This window comes from Rissa tridactyla, chromosome 4 (assembly GCF_028500815.1).
Source record: "Rissa tridactyla isolate bRisTri1 chromosome 4, bRisTri1.patW.cur.20221130, whole genome shotgun sequence".
In the NCBI taxonomy this organism is placed as follows: domain Eukaryota; kingdom Metazoa; phylum Chordata; class Aves; order Charadriiformes; family Laridae; genus Rissa; species Rissa tridactyla.
Window position 1 is genome coordinate 93,049,338 of NC_071469.1, and position 15,545 is coordinate 93,064,882.

At 54.5% G+C, this 15,545-nt stretch overlaps 1 protein-coding gene across 15 annotated transcripts in view; it reads right to left on the reverse strand.

Annotated features, from left to right (window-relative positions):
* Positions 1-3,443: 3,443 nt before the first annotated feature.
* Positions 3,444-15,545, reverse strand: part of ANKRD11 (ankyrin repeat domain containing 11) — a 159,044-nt gene continuing 146,942 nt past the window's right edge. For all 15 annotated transcript variants that reach the window (XM_054199225.1, XM_054199236.1, XM_054199228.1 and 12 more), the window contains 5 exons: positions 8,295-15,028; positions 7,071-7,169; positions 6,821-6,964; positions 5,597-5,689; positions 3,444-4,714 (listed from right to left, as the gene is read on the reverse strand). In XM_054199225.1, the coding sequence (XP_054055200.1) occupies positions 4,529-4,714; positions 5,597-5,689; positions 6,821-6,964; positions 7,071-7,169; positions 8,295-15,028 (7,256 nt within the window). In that variant the 3' untranslated portion in view covers positions 3,444-4,528. The remainder of the gene's footprint in view (positions 4,715-5,596; positions 5,690-6,820; positions 6,965-7,070; positions 7,170-8,294; positions 15,029-15,545) is intronic.

The window sequence follows — 15,545 nt, forward strand, 5'->3', positions numbered from 1 at the left end:
CAAGACTGATTCGTCCCCCCAGCCCCGGTTCGGCTTCCCCCAGACCAGTTCAATCCCCCCAGCCCCATTTCGCCCCCCCAGCCCCCGTTCATCCCCCCGCCCCCAGCTCGGTTCAATCCGCCCCCCCCAGCCCTATTTCGCCCCTCAAGACTGGTCCCCCGCCCCCAACCCCGGTTCGGCTCCCCCCCAGCCCCGTTCAACCCCCCCCCCCCCAGTCCCTGTTCACGCCCCCCAGCCCCATTTCGCCCCCCAAGCCCAGTCCAGCCCATGAGCCCGGTTTGCCCCCCAAGTCTGGTGCGCCCCTGCACCCCTCCCCCCCAATCCCCGGTTCAGCCCCCCCAGCCCCAGTTCATCCCTCTCAAGCCCGGTTTGCCCCCTGCCAGCCCCGTTCATGGCCCCCCCCAGCCCCAGTTCACACTCCCCAGCCCCATTTCGCCCCCCAAGCCCAGTTCTCCCCTGCCCCAGCTGTGGTTTTTCCCTCTCCAAGCCCCTGTTCGTCCCCCCCGAGCCCAGTTTGCCCCCCCTCTCCAGGCCAAGGCACCCCCTTGGCACTGGGGGACCCCAGAGTCCAGGTGGTGCCAGGGGTGCAGCTGGGACCCCCAGGAACACCCACAAATGCACCTGGGTACCCCTAAACCCCAGAGGGGGCCAGCGGTGTCTGTGTCTGTGTCCCCCCCACCCCGGGAAGGGAACCGGTTCAGAGCCCGGCTGGCACCCAGCGCCCCGGTGAGCCCGTGGGAAGAGCCAACAAAGCAGCCAAGTTGCAAACAAGTTTTTTGTGTTTATTTTTTTTTAAAAAAAATATTTATGAACACGATCCCTGCGGGACAACAGCGTCGCTCCGGCGCTCGGCTCTCTACGGGCAACGGCAGAAAAATCACCTCTGCGTTCGCTTTTTGCCACCCTCCGGGAAGCCGTACCCCGAAAGGACGGGGGTGCCGGGGGAGGCAGGGGGGGGCACAGGGCGCTGAGCGCACCCTTGTACGCAAAGGACGATGTATGAAGTGAGCGTGGGGCGTCGCAGACCAGGCAGCCTCGCCGCCGCTCGGCCCACGCGCCGCCACGCCAGTCCCACCAGCGCCAAGAGAAGGTGGGACCTGGCCCGGGAGGTACCTGCTCCGACCTACGTGGCCGGGAGGAGCGTCACGGGGAGGAAAACTTACCCCCGGAGACTCCCGAGCTTCCCAGCACCAGGGTGAGAAGAGAGTACGGGACTTTCCTGGCTTTACACGGCTGATTGAAGGTCTCTCCGTGCTTACAGAGATTAATCTACGGTTATTTAACAAAAGAAAGAGCAGGGCTGGAAATGAGTTAAAAAATAAGCGTTACTTGTGGGCTCTTTCTTGTGTTCTGTCAGAAGAAACGCCCGGAGCAGAAGCACCCACCTGGTCCCAGGGGTCGCACCGGTTGCCCACCCCGACCTGGCAGCCCTGGGCAAGGACGGGGGGAGAAACCAGGCTGGCTCTGGTTAGAAACTGGAGAAACTGGGGAGAAACAGCCCTGCTCTGCCTGCGGTGAGCCCCGTCCCCGCCGGTGCTGCTGGTCCGGCAACAGGCCGCGGTACCAAGGCAGGAGCTGGGGGTCTGGCGGGGGAGGGCAGGACCCCCCCAGCTCTTACGAAGCCACTGCGACGCGGTGGAGAGAAACTCCAGGTCCCCGGTGCAGGGACGGCGGAAAATTCCTCCACCGGCTGCAAAGCTGGCGGCAGAGCGGGGGGAACCGAGTTGTCCCGGCACAGTGGGTGCTCCACATGGGAACCCTCGTGGCTGCCACGAGCCCGGACCCCGGCGAGGGTTTGGTGCTCCGCAGGCTCCCAGACCTCCTCGGCTGCCTGGGCTGAGCGAGAGCCTGCGCTGCAGAGAGAGGCGGATGGGGCTGGAAAGCGGTTTTGTGAATTCAGGGGGTCCCCTCCAGTCCACCCCCAGCCCCAAGCTGTGCCAGCAGGGGAAGAGGAGCCAAATCGATTTTATAACCTCCGCTTCCAGAAGCAGCAGCCGAGACATTCCCCCGGCCGGGTACCCGGCAGGACTGAGGAGAAGAGGCAGGAGAAGCAGGCGCCGACAGCGGGCATCCATGGGGGCAGTCCCCGGGGGGCAGCCAGGACTCCTGCCCGCTGGGAAAGGTTGGGCAGCAGGAGCACGCAAGGCACAGAGGTCTTGGAAGAGGCACGCGAATCCACCTCCAGCTGCATCCCTGCGAGTTTGTGCTCGAGGACCAACTTTGCCCACTGCACTGAGCCTGGGCTGGGCTACGGCTCCGGTGAGAGCCGCGTGTCCAGGGCAGCCCCCGGGGAAGGGGCCGTGGTGCATTGCCTAGCCGGTGGCCCCTTCCCACCACCGGGCAGCCCCAGCGGAGGCCCGTGAGCCCACGTCCCCAGCCCTGAAGCCACGCAGTGTGAGCGCCCAGCCGGGAGGTGAGGCCTCCCCCTGTTTTCTCCAGGCTGTGGAGGAGAACGGCACGCCGGGGGCTGAGCCCAGCACGGGGCAGCTCCTCCTGCCAGACCCAGGCACCATCTTTCCGTGGGATTACAGATTCCGCTGGTCTCCGCATGGGTGGGAACGCCACCCTCAGTCCCAGCGGGGCCAAGCCAAGCTCTCGCCAGATGCTGCCTCGATCCTTTGGGAGGACCAGCCTCCGCTGAGCCGGCCGGGCTGGCGGCAGCGCCCCGACAGCTCCAGCTGGGCTTTACAGCTCCGAAAAGCAATTTAAGCCAGGCTGGGGCTCGCAAACGCGGTGGCACACACGCAGCGCACGGGAGCACCCTGGCAGCCCAGCAGACGGCTGTCCCCAGGCACAGGGGGTGGCAGCCCCCCAGCACGGAGCACCGCTGGCTGCAAGCCCCGCCACAGGCTCCCGGGCTCCAGCTCACCCCAGCAGCGCCAGAAGCCGTCTCCCTCCCTGCCCGACCTACCAGCAACCGGCCTCTTGATCCAGAAAGCACCGAGCAGATGCCCCAGCACAACCTGCGTCCGCAGCGCTGGGCTCCACCCGTCCTTCTCCAAGCTTTGCAGCCCCAAAATCCCAGCTCCTTGATCTGCAGCTGCTACAGCTACATGGGGTGTGTAAAACTCACCAGCCCGAGCCCAAACCTCAGTCTTCACATGGCTCTGTGCCCCGGCCTGGCAAGTGGCACAGGGAGCTCCTCTCCCTCCACGGCCAACCCTGCCACATCCACAGGGTCGGCACAGCCGCAGGGTCGGCACCGTCACCGCCGGCGTTCCAATCCCACCGAACGCAAAGGGGCAGGGGAAGGAGGAGAGAAACGACGCGGTGTTGTAAAAATCAGGTCAGCATTCGGAGAACCCTGCAGAACCCCGGCTCAGACTGCCTGCGTGTACCTGAGCGCGTCAGACGGGCTTCCGAGGAACACGGCACAACGCCCTGGCCCTTATTTTTTCCTCGACAGGGAAAGTGCCGCCGAGGGTGAACTATACATACAAAGATAATTTTAATTAATTTATTTATTTCTTTACACATAACTGAAAGTGATGTTACAGTACATAAGTTATTTACAACTGTGCAGTAATGTGTTGCAAAATAAATTATCTAGAAGGCAGCAAAAGTACATTGTTAATGTATATAAAAACTGTACAGCATTTATGGGATACAATTTTTCTTTATATGAGTATTGGCTCTGTAGTGTTTTCAAGTTATGTTCTCAGAAAGAGAAACGAAATGCCCAAGATTAAAGGAAAAAAATATATAAACCACATGGATTTTACTCCATTAAAAACACAGTTGGCAAAGTCCTTTCTCTGCGTCGCCGCTTCCCCGCCCGCCGCTGGCCGTGCCGCCCCGGCGCACGGTGCGCAGGCGGCTCCTCTGCTCTTCCAAAACGGTGGCGAGCGGCTGCTGCGGGGCACCGCGGGCGCACCCCGGAGCCGTCCACACCTTCAGAGCCGCGTCTGCCCAACTTGGGACGCTGTCTTTTTTGTTTCTAATTGTTTTTGTTTTTTCTTTTCTTTTTTTTTTTCTTTTTTTTTCTTTTTTTTTTTTTTTAGACATACCCAGGATGGAACGAGAAACTCAAACAATCCCCCCCCTCCCCCCATGGTTTCCTACTGCAGCTTCTCCGCGAGGAGATCCGCGACCGGTGGAAAACAAGAGCTGGAAATCACGGTGTTCACAAGTACATGAATCACGTGGTTGCTGGCCCCGCTCAGCAGCTTCTGCAACACGCAAATGGTGTCCTTGGCCTCCTCCCTCCACGCCTCTGCCAGTCTCTTGGCCGGTGAGTGCTCGCTGCCCGCGCAGACCGGCTGCCTCCCTGCCGCGGCAGCCGGTTGGAAAGGAGATGCGCCCCGGCCCGCTGCCCGGCGGAGCTGCCGTCAGTCCGGAAGCGAGGGACGCGTTGTGAAGAAAGTGCAATTATTTTTCTTATTGTTTTGTTTTCTGCCGATAGCTGCTTCCTCCTCCTCTGACCAGGGATTCATCAGCAAGCGGTAAGGGTGAATGTGAGCTCGACCGCCTGACCTCGGAGGGCTCCCGTCCTTGCCAGTTTTCAGTGATGTCTCCTGGTTTTGCACTGTCATGCCGGCAAGAGCACAAAGTCATCGTTCACGTCGACCATTGGCACATAGAACGAGGGCACCTCGTTCACGCAGAGGGATTTGTGCCCCGCGGGGTCCAGCTCCTGCACCTTCAGCTGCCACTCCATCCTTTGCACTGCGTTCAAGGCAGCAGCTTCGTGTTGCTGTCGCATGAGCAGGCACGTCTGGATCGGGGACGAAAAAAACCAAGCAGAGATGAGCGGTGGGCAGGAGAGGGCAGGAGAGGTCCTGCTGCCCATCCCACCTGGCAAAGGCAGGGGACCTGCAGCCATCGCGGTGGGCAGAGCAGCAAACGGAGCAAGGGATGCCACACGCGTCCTTGCGGGAAGGAAACCTGGACTTGGGACGCCTGCCGAGCCCAGTTCCAGCAGGAGCGGAGGCGGCAAACCCAAAAGGGCCTTGTGGGGTGGCTTCTAAAGGCTCCTAAGTGCACGAGAGCAGTGACCCCGCTGGTGACAGCCTCGGCAGACAGTCCCCATTGGCCCTAAGGGTGGCCCTCGGCTGCCTGAGAGCAGGGTCCTGCTCCCTTCGTGGGGGCTGCCAAGTCCCTCTGTGTCACCGGCTGAAAGCACAATCGTCCCCGCTCCCTCCCAGGCCAGAGTTTGCTGCCTGGAGCTCTGCAGAGCACTCTGCAAGTCACTGCACGGGCTCCTGCCACCTTGAAGTTTGCCACAGGTTTTGAGCTCGCTGCAGCAAGTGCTGCTGGCAAAGAGCAGGCCCCGGGGGTTTAACTGAGTGAGAGAGCTCCAGCACAGATGGCACGAAGCAGAGGAAGAGTCAGACAGGCAACTCGAAGCAGAACGTTGTCTCCCTTCTCCCTTTTTGGAACCAGAAAAGGCAACCGCGCTCCCGTAGTCCCCGCAGAGGCTCCCACCTCTCTGCCATGCCATGCACAGAAGCGTCCCCCACCGCCTAACGCCGCCCAGACCACCTCGGGACACCAGCTCCCGGCAGATTTTTGGAAGCCACAAAGGCAGCTTCCAGGCTCCAGCAGCAGCCGGGCCCCCTCTCGGGACCCGCAGCACCGGGGCTCCCGCGCCTCTCACCTTCATCCGGTCGTACTTGTCATCCACGTCTTGCAACCAGGAAATGAACTGTCGCGCGTTGAAACGGTCTCTGACCGATTTGTTTTCGTCTCCCTAAGCAAAAGACAGCAAAAGGGAATTTCACAATAGATTTTTTTTTTTTTTTTTACAGTCTCAAGTCTGACAGGCCACATTCAAACCCCTCTACGGGCACACACTCATCAGAAACATGAAAGGTGCCCGCAGGGAGGGACAACAGAGGATGCTGCTCCCAGCTCTCTTGCAGCCCTTTGCCAGGGGCTTCAGCCTCAGGGACGCAGACGCACGTGTGCACGCACTCCCCATTTTTGCATTCTTTGCAGAGAATCCGTCCGTGCCAGCCCGTCACAGCCCCCGCACCTCTCTGTCTCCTTCAACTCATGCCCAAGATCAAAACGCCTTCGCTACGGAAGCACGGACACTTGGCTGGGAAATGCCGAGGCATAAATCAAGGCTCCTGGATCGATACGCCCGGTCACTAATAAATTCCAGGATCCCATCCCTGCACAGGATCCCTCCTGCAATGCAGTAGCGTGCTTCCCCGAGCAGCCAGGCTGGTGGCAGCGGCGGGACGCAGGCTGCAGAGGGTGCTGGTGGCATGGCTCGGGACCACCGCAGACACACAGCCACCGGACATGATTCCCCCTTCTCCGGCACAGAAGGATGTGAAATGGAAGGAAGAAATAACCATTTTTTTGTGAGCTGTGCGACAGAGTCTGGCTCTTTCAAAGCCACTATTCAGACACCAATCAATTTAATGGCTCTCTCCCCTTCCTTCAACAGGAAAAGACATCCCAGAGTGTAGTAAAATAAACCTTTCAAGTGTGCAGATGATCCTGATCAAGAAGAAAGGCAGAGGGTCCTGACTCACTGATAAATGTGAGTCATCTCTGCTCCTAATGAGACACGGTGCTCCCTGGATCCCCACGTTCCCGGATGCATTTCCTTCCCCTGCACACATGTGGGGTATCCAACAACAGGCGACTCCAGAAACTGAGTTGGATTAGGCAATTTGGGCACGTGCCGGGGAGAGCTCTTGCAGGATGTCCTGCATCTGTGTGCCACGGTGGGCGACAGGCACCTGAGCAGGGAGAGCATTAGTAGCTCCTGCCTACATCCCTCCCTCCGTCCAGAAAAGCACCGTCTCCCTCGGGGTCTTGCACAGCACCTCTGAGAAACTTCTTCACCACCAAGACAGGCACTGACCTGATTTTCTAGAGGCATGTTATAGACCTCGGAGTCCAGCAGCATGGTGCAGGCACTGAAGGGCACAGCCTGGTTGGCAATAGTCCTTGCTGCCCGACAATGAACTCTCAAGATCTCCTGCTCGCAGGAGACGATGAGCTTCTCCTGAGGAAGAGCAAACGAAGCAGTGAGCGCGCCAGCCTCAGTTTCCCCAGCAGAGGAAGTTCGGGGCCTCTTCCCCAGCAGGAGTTTCCCCAGAGCGCTCCCTTACCCGCTCTATGCTGTGCTGGAGCCGCAGCTTCCCCCGGACGGCTTCCTGCTGCTTGAAGAGCTCCTTCAGAGGCTCCGCGAGCGACGGCGGCGGGGCGATCTGCGGGCACACGACAGCAGAGGGTTAGAGCCAGCAACGCCGCCAGGCGCGCAGCCTGCGGGGGTGCCTGCTCCCCCAGCCACGCAGACGAAACGCACGTCGGCCAAGGGCTCGGCGAGGGAGCCGGTGCCACCCCAGCGGGCAGGCGGCAAAGGGGACGAGCTCCGGCTGCAGAGCCAGAGTCTCAACCACCCCACGTGCTGCAAGGGCAGTGTGTAAAGAGGCTCGACGCCTCTTTGACAACTCAGGGGATGATACTGTTGGAGAAATACTGCCGGGAGCAGCCCAGCCTGCGCACCGGGAAGGGTGCCTGTGCTCTGATCTGCCCTGATCTGGTCTGCAAGGCGCTGCTCCAGCACAGCCCCAGCTGCGGAACAGAGGAGCAGGTGGCTCTGGGTTAGTCCAGGAAGGAACAAGCCGATGGGAACACGGGCTACAAGCACCGCAGTGCTGGGGCAGACTGAGCCCGTGCTAACTCGTGCAAAGAGTAACTCATGCGTGGACTACGGCGCAACAGAAAGACCCGCAGACCGGGGTATTTCACCCTGCCCGCAGCAGGGAACGAAGCCCGATGTGGCTGGTCATATCGACCCTCCCAGATGGATCCCGGATTTACTGCCTGCAGCATTAATTTTATTGATGCATTCACATTAGCAAGTCCGTTCATGCAGCACAGCAGTGAAATGCAGATCCCACTGCCAAGGAGCGCGTGGTATCTGCAAGTCAAATATTGGTGCTTGGGAAAACGAAAGCGGGAGTTAAGAGCCACCTTTTTCCTCACAGTCTTTTCGGTTCATTATCCAACTACTATTACTGCTTTTAAAAGCAGTTTTGCCTTCCGGCCTCAAATCCAGTGGATTCATATAAACTTGCTCTAAAGCCTGAACAAACCTCAGGTTCCCAAGCACAGCCTAAGGTCTTCTCTGCAAAAATACAGCATCTCAGAGGATGCATTTATCACACAGCCATCCACTTACCGAGGCTTAGATTTGTCACAGAATCATAGAATTGCACGTTCTGAAAGTAGGCTAAAGCCACAGCCGGGGGTGCCATCAGCACTGCAAAGGGCACTCGTGATGCCCGGGGGACAATCTGGCTGCGGTTTAAAGAGAGAAGGTGACTCACCACTGGAATATGGAGCTTGCTTAGAGGCTTGCCATCCAACAGGTAGGAGCCCGTATAGGTGACGTATTCAGCGTAGCACTGCGGAGCTTGGGGAGTAATATAGCAGAGGATTTTCCGCTTCTCTTCGATCTTTTTCCTGATCTGGAGGTACTCAAAGTAGGGGTTGGACCTGTCACTGTGATAAGGTTCAATGTCGTCCAGTTTTATAGCATCTACGATAGCTGCCAGTGTTTGCTGTATCATCTCCCTCGTCTGCTGGGTGGACGTGTTGATCTGCTGCTGCAGCTGCTGGTTGGAGCGCTGGAACCGGCGCTTGCGAGGGTGCTGAGCCTGGGAATCGTCCTCCTCCGTAATGCGGCCTTTGGCACGCGTGGCGGGCGCAGACACAGGAGGAAATTCCTTCTCAGAAGCGGCGGCATTCTGCTTGTTTTGGTTGGCGAGCATCTGAGCCCGGTTCCTGGTAATCCGCTGAGGAATCTCTTCTATTTTGGGCGGTTTGGGAGCTTCTGCTACTGGTTTTTGCACGGGTTCAACGATTTCTGCTTGAGTGTTGCCCGGAGGTGCATCCGCCTGGGAGGAAGGGACTTGGCTCCCACCACGTGCCGCAGCACCCTCCTGTGAAACGCCGCCCTCGGCGGGGGCCACAGGTGGGGGACAGGTCTGGGAGCTGCTCTCTGCCACCCCACCAGAAGAGGACAGGTCTTCGTGCACAGCCTCTACCTCTTTGCTCTCCGCCTGAGCGGACTCGGATGGGGTCTGTTGGAAAATCTGTGCTTCCGAGTCCTCCGCTCCTTTTTCCTCAGCTACGTTCAGCGCTTCTGAGGTGGCTTCTTGCGCAGCCACTTCTGGTTTCTGCTCTTCTGCTTGTGGCTCCGTGTCCACGGGCAGGACAGCAGCTGCCTGGCTGGCTGGGGGCTCCTCCGGCTCAGCAGACGCTATTACGGACGCATTTGCTTTAATGATCCCAGTGCTTGTTTCCGAAGCTGCTGCTGGGCTTTCTTCTACCGCTTCTGCCTCCGCCATCTCTGTCTCTGCAACATCCTTAGGTTGGAGCGGCAGCTCTGGTAGCGAGAAGGGCCCGAGGTCCAAGTCATCTTCTGTATTGGTGAAGGGATCAGGCCACGTTACTGCCTCCTCTGTATTTGCAGGCGCAGCGTTATTGTTTTCTAAATAGTTGTTTTCTGGCGCGCTAACAGCTTCTGCCTGAGGTTCTGCTGGCATACAAGGGGGCTCTGGAGGTATCTCAGGTGCTTCTTCTGGAAGAGGCTTGCAGTTATTGAAGAACGTGTCTAACCTAGTAGGGGACATGTACGGCGCCTGCTCTTCGGCATTCGCTATTTCTCCTGGAACTGCTTCCTCAGCATCCTCCTTGACTTCATCGAGCCCCGGTTCAGACACTGACAGAGGGTAAGAGATGGGAGAAACGGGGTAGGAAGTATCTGGGGGAATGAAGGCTACCGGTGTAGGATGAATCGGCTCTAGGGAACAGAGCGGAGGTTTAGGGGACTCGGAAAACCTCTGGGGAGATTTCATCAAAAGCTCTGAGCCCATGGACCAGCTGACAGAGTGCTCTGCCGGGTTACCCATCAGGCTGGGAGGTATGGCCGTGTCAGGGTTTCTGGGAGGAGGGTTATCCCAGTCTATATTGTTTTGTTCTGGCACACCCGAACTGAAATGGTTTTCCTCAATTGGTGGCAAGTAGGTAGATTCTGGTGGCATAATGGAGGCAGTAGCTTGCTGCTCTTCCGTGGTATCCAAGGGCATGCCGAGGTCGGGGGGAAGAGCGCTTTCTACCGAGGGAGCCAGCAATTCATCTCTGTGCGAAGGGGAGGATTTTGCTTGTAAACCAGAAAAGACACTTTCAGGCGACTGGGCGACTCCGCTGACAGGTCCTGGCGCACAATGCAAAGCTTCCACTTTCGGCGATGAAACCCCATAATCTGGTGAGTAATACCCAGGAGATAAACACTGGAACTTCTCAGTAGGAACAGAAGGAAGGGGAACTTTCTCCTCCATTAAATGCTGCACTGGAGAGTCATAATTTGATGCTGCCGGGACACTTTGCTGTCTGAAAAATTTATCTCCGACGTTGAATTCTTCTTCGGGTGCCCTTCTGATGTCAACCGAGATGGAACGATAAAGGTTCGTGGAGGGTATGGTACGAGTCGGGGTCTGACTGGGATTCTCGGGGAGCCCACTGGAAACATTCGCGTATCTGTCGAAGAAGGATGGGGAACAGGCGTTCATGGACATCGTGGATATGGGCAGCGAGTGCTGCGAGTCCGCGCATTCAAACATCAGGTCCGTGTAGTCTTCGTTGCTGCACGAAGGAGTCCTGGGCGTCTGCATCACCTCCTCGTAGCTTGGACAAGAGACGACGGATGCCGGGGTCGGGACTCCTGTCGGCCGGTTCTGATCCGGCCTGGGAGACGCCGGGAGGATCTCCTTCAGCTGAGGACCCGTAATCCAGTCCTTAGAGTCTGTGCCGACAGCAGGCTGTGCCTTGTTTTCCGGTGACAGTATAGGAGTCAGTGGACCCAACTCTTTAAGCTTCTTGTCCTTGAGCTGAGTATCCAGCGTTAACGGCTTCTTTGTTGCCAGATCCAGACTCCTCTTGCGCACATCTTCCGAGCTTTTGAGTTTGTCCTTCAATTTGGGGTCTCCGGACCTGTGCCTCATTTTCTCCATTTGCTTCATTCTCTCTTTGTGCCTTTTGTGGCGCTCCTCGATTTCCAGATCTTTCTGGCTTAGCATCCTCTCAAAGCTGGTCATCATCAAATCCCCGTCTCCCAGAAGTTTCTCCCTTGGCCTGGCATCTTTCTTGCCGCTGTCTTTGGATAGGGTTATCTTTTCATTCCCATTGCTTATTTTTATTGACTCCGATTTGTCTTTCTCTTGGTTCTCCTTGAGCTTCTCCTTCAGTTTGGTTTCACCGAATTTGAGGTTGTCCTCCTTTGATTTATCTTTGAAGGTGGTAACTTGAGGACTGTCCTTGTCTTTAAGCGTTGACTTTGGCTCGTCTTTGTGATGTTTAAAGAAACCATCTGCGTGTTTGTCTCTATGCTTTTCCTTTTCCTCCTTCCATTTTTCCTTGTGTTTATCTCGCTTCTTTTTCTCTTTAACTGTGCTGATGGCGCTGGAACCATAAGTCTTTTCTTTTTCCGCCTTCTTTGACAGCTCTCTTTCAGAATCATTTTTATCTTTCTTTTCAGAAAATAAGTAATCAATGCTTTTCTCTGGTTCCTCATCAGGCTCTGCCTTCATGTTGTAGGAAGTGCCAAAAGCCTCCCCATCCACAGAGAAATCTTTTTCATAATGAGTGGAATCCTTCCTGCTGCTGGAGTCTTTGAATTCTTCTGCTTTTTCCTTTTTCTCCGTTTTCTCCTTCTTTGCTTTTTCTTTCTCGTGACTTTTCTTTGATGAAGACGAGGAATGTCTGTGTCTCTCCTTCTCCTTGAGTTTGTCCTGCAAGCAGGGCAAAGGGAGAGAGTCCTTAAACTTTTCTTCAGCGGCGTCGGTAAGAGAGAGGTTAGAAGACTCAAAGAGGCTGGTCAGTCCCGGCTCTTGTCCTCTATCTGTGAAGCTGTCAGAAGAGATCTCGCTGATTTTGTCATTGGAGTCATCTCTATAGTCATTCAGAGCCTCCTCCTCCAGTTTCTCCAGCAGGCTCTTCTCCGACTCCCCTCCTTTCGAAGACTTTTTCTCTTTGGAATGCTCTTTATCCGGCTTCTCCTTATGCTTGCTTTTCACCTTGTCTTCACTGGCATGTTTCTTTTCCACCTTTTCTGGGAGCTTTTGCTTGTTTTTCTTCTCTTGAGTGGAATCTATGGATGTTCTGTCTTTCCTGTCCTTGTACTTCTCAGTAGACTCCTTATCTTTCTTCTCTTTGTGTTTTTCAAAGGAACTCTTCTCCTTCTTCTCTTTTCCCCCTTCCGATGTTCCTTTGTCCTTCTTCTTCTCCTTGGAGTCCTTATCTTTCTGCTTCTCTCCTGAATGTTGCCGGTCGGAGGAGTACTTGCGGTGCTTGTCAGGGTACAGCTCCTTCTCGGTAGCTGCGCCGTCGTCCTTCTCCTGCAGACTGTCCAGACGATGCATTTCGCTCCCGGCGGAGTCGCTGACTTTGAACCCAGTCAAGCTGTAATCATCCCTCTCGTCTTCGCTTTCATCTGTGAAGATGTCTGCGATGCTGTACCAGCTTTTCTCCTTGCCTTTCTTCTCATCCTTTTTCTCGGAGAAGTCCTCTCGATCCGTGGAGAAGCTTTTCTCTTTCTTCTCTTTAACCTGGTCGAAAGAACTCTTCCTCTCTTTGTCTTTGCTGTGCAGGTCTTTGTATTTCTCCTTAGTTTCTTTTTTCTCTTTGAAACTCTTGTCTAGTTCTTTGTCTTTCAGGATTTTCTCAGGAGCAACTTTTTCATTTTTCTCCTTGTCGCCTTCTTTGGATTTTTCCTTGTATTTTTCTGGCTTCACCTTTTCTTTTTTTTCTTTATCGGGAGCATCTTTCTTCTCCTTCTCCTTCCCAGAATGGTGCCTCTCCCAACTCTCCAGAGTTTTCCCGCTGAATTCAGGGTCAGACTTATCCTTGAAGAACGTTTCGCAGCCATATTCTTTAAAGTCATCTCGATAGGGCTCCTCCTGCTTCGCTTTGCTATCTTTTCGCTCTTTAGAGCCATCAGAGGAATCTTTTCTGTCTTTGGTGGTTTCACTCGTATCTTTTTCTTTCCTCTCCTTGACACTCTCTGCAGAATCCTTCCTTTTCTTATCCTTTTCGGGTAAATAACTAGGAGTAACTTTGTGTCTGTCCGTTTGGTCCTTTTTCTTCTCGGAGCTTTTGTCCACATAGTCCCTATCCTTCTTCTTTAAGTAAGTGTCCTTTTCATTACGTTTCTCGTTGTATTCCTTCTTCTCTTTCGTTTTATTTTCCTTTTTCTTGTCTTTAATTTCCTCTTTCACGGGTTCTATGATTAGTTTTGCCACGGTGTCATTTTTAATCTCCCTGAAATCTGTCACTGGAGAATCCCAGCTATCTTCACCTTTGAAATCGAAGGATGAATCAGAAGACAAGTCTGAAAACCACCTCTCTTGCTGATCATCCGAAAGGCTGAACTTCGTGTCCTCGCTTTCGGGAAATTGGTTTTTGTTATTAAACTCATCAAAGCCAGACTCATCCCTGTAAAGTTTTTCTTTTTTGCATTTTTCTTTCTCTTCCTTGAAGGATTTTTCTTTCTCTAGTTTAGAAACCTTCTCCTCCTTCAGCTCATTCTTCTTTTCAGATTTTGACTGCTTGTCCTTTGACTTCTTCTTTCGCTCCTCCTTGTGTATTCTCGGCTTCTCCTCTTTGGGAGACTTCTCCTTTACAGGTTTCTCTTTTTCCGATTTACTTAATCCTTCTCTGAAGGATTTGCTCATGTCTTTACTACCATCTTTGACTTTTCTTAATGATTTCTCCTCTTTCGAGGATTTTCCAGTCTCATCTTTAAACAACCATTCCTTCTCCTCCGCTTTACCTTTGGGGAGCTTTTCCTCCTTCTTACTGTGTTCTCGCTCGTGCTTTAACACTTTCAATTTGTTTTCGACTGGATTTTCTGTCTCTACTATCAAGCCTTTCTCAGGCTTTTGTTTAGAGTCCTCAAACTCAAAAGAAAACGTTTTGATTATTTTAATGTCTTGGCTGATGGGGCACTGCCCCTTCTCCTTGTTTTTATGTTTGTGTTTTGTTTTATGCTTTTTAACAACCTTCCCCTCCTTGTCCAGCTTTGGAATCGCTCCATCCACATTGCTATGGAATGAATTCTTTTTCTCGGAAACAGTATTGTGTGGGGTGTTTTTCTTTTTGTGCTCTGGTTTCTTCCTGACTGGCTTTAGTGACTCTAAGCTCGAGTCCTCGGACGAGTAGTCTGACTCGCTCGTCAGTCTCGTCCTGGTGGAGTCCGATAAGGAACTGACATCTGACCAAGCTGGAGAAGATATGGTTTTCCAATTGTCCGTCCTCCAGTGCTTGGAGTGCTGTTCTGTAAGATTGGGATTATGTTTCTGGGATGCTAAACTCCCATGAGAAGAGGTCGATGAGGCAGAGAGAGAGTTAAACAAGGAGGATTCCTTTAGCACTAGCCTTGAGTCCTTTACACAGCTAGAGCTCTGAAGAGAGTCTCTGTCATCCTCCTCACTCTCCACGTTTTCGCTCTCTGATTCAGAGGAACAAAATTTGTCATTTTTTTTGCCAAACCGAACCTCTTTGCTTTTCGTCTCCTTCTTCCGCTTCTTTTTTACTTTGCTTTTCTCCTTCTGCGCCTTTGTGCTGGCGGGCTCCCGAATCTTGCTGCTGGGCAATATCGAGTGGGTCGAAAGTCGCAGCTTCTCCCCCGTCCCCACAGCAACGCTGGTCTCCTCCTCATCCGAGCTGTCCGACAGGATGCGGTGGGCAGCTTTCTTTGGTGTAATTGTGTTATTTTTAGTATAAGTTTTCACTTCCATTTTGGGTATGGAAATGAAACTGTTTGCTTTAGTCTCTTTTCTGTAATCCTTTTTCAGCAAATGTTTGTCATCGACTGGCGGGACCCGGTCCTGCTCATCGTCCTCATCAAATTCATACTCATCCTTCACCGGCGTGATGGTTTTGGGGGGCTCCTGGGCCTTGGGCTTGTGCTTCAAACCCTTCTCAAACTCTGAGTCTGTGTTATTGCCATCAACAGAGCTGGAGGGAGCGAAGGAAGGGGCATCCTCCTCTTCCGAGGTCTCTGCAGAGAGAGAAGAACAATGCGTTAAGGGCTGCAGGGGGCTTCGGGGAGGGTACATCATCAGTCTGCTGCAGTTGTGAACCCCTGCGGACGGCCCTGCCGCCCTTTTGCCTCACCCAGGCTTTGCTAAGTCTGCAGCTGAAAGCTCGAAATGCCAGACTGGGAGATCTTTTAGAAAGGAACAGCTATCCAGTCTCAAACCTGCACGGGGCGTTCCTCAAAGCACCTACCTAAAAAGAAGAACTTTTTAACAGCATTATGATGGCACACAGCGTAGGCGAAGACTCCCCATAAGAGCAGAACTCTAATTAGCACTAATTAAAACCTGCAGTGTTTCCCACCTGGCACAGCCACAATGGCAGCACTCACGGGACAGGCTCTAGCAGGGCGCTCTGCTGAGGGACAGCCCAGGAGCGCAACCTGAAATGTCAGCACCGGTGCAGCCGAGCGCCGTGCCCTGCGACCGGGGAGGGACGGGAACACACGACGTGCACGCAAACCTCCTCCTCTCTAGGCA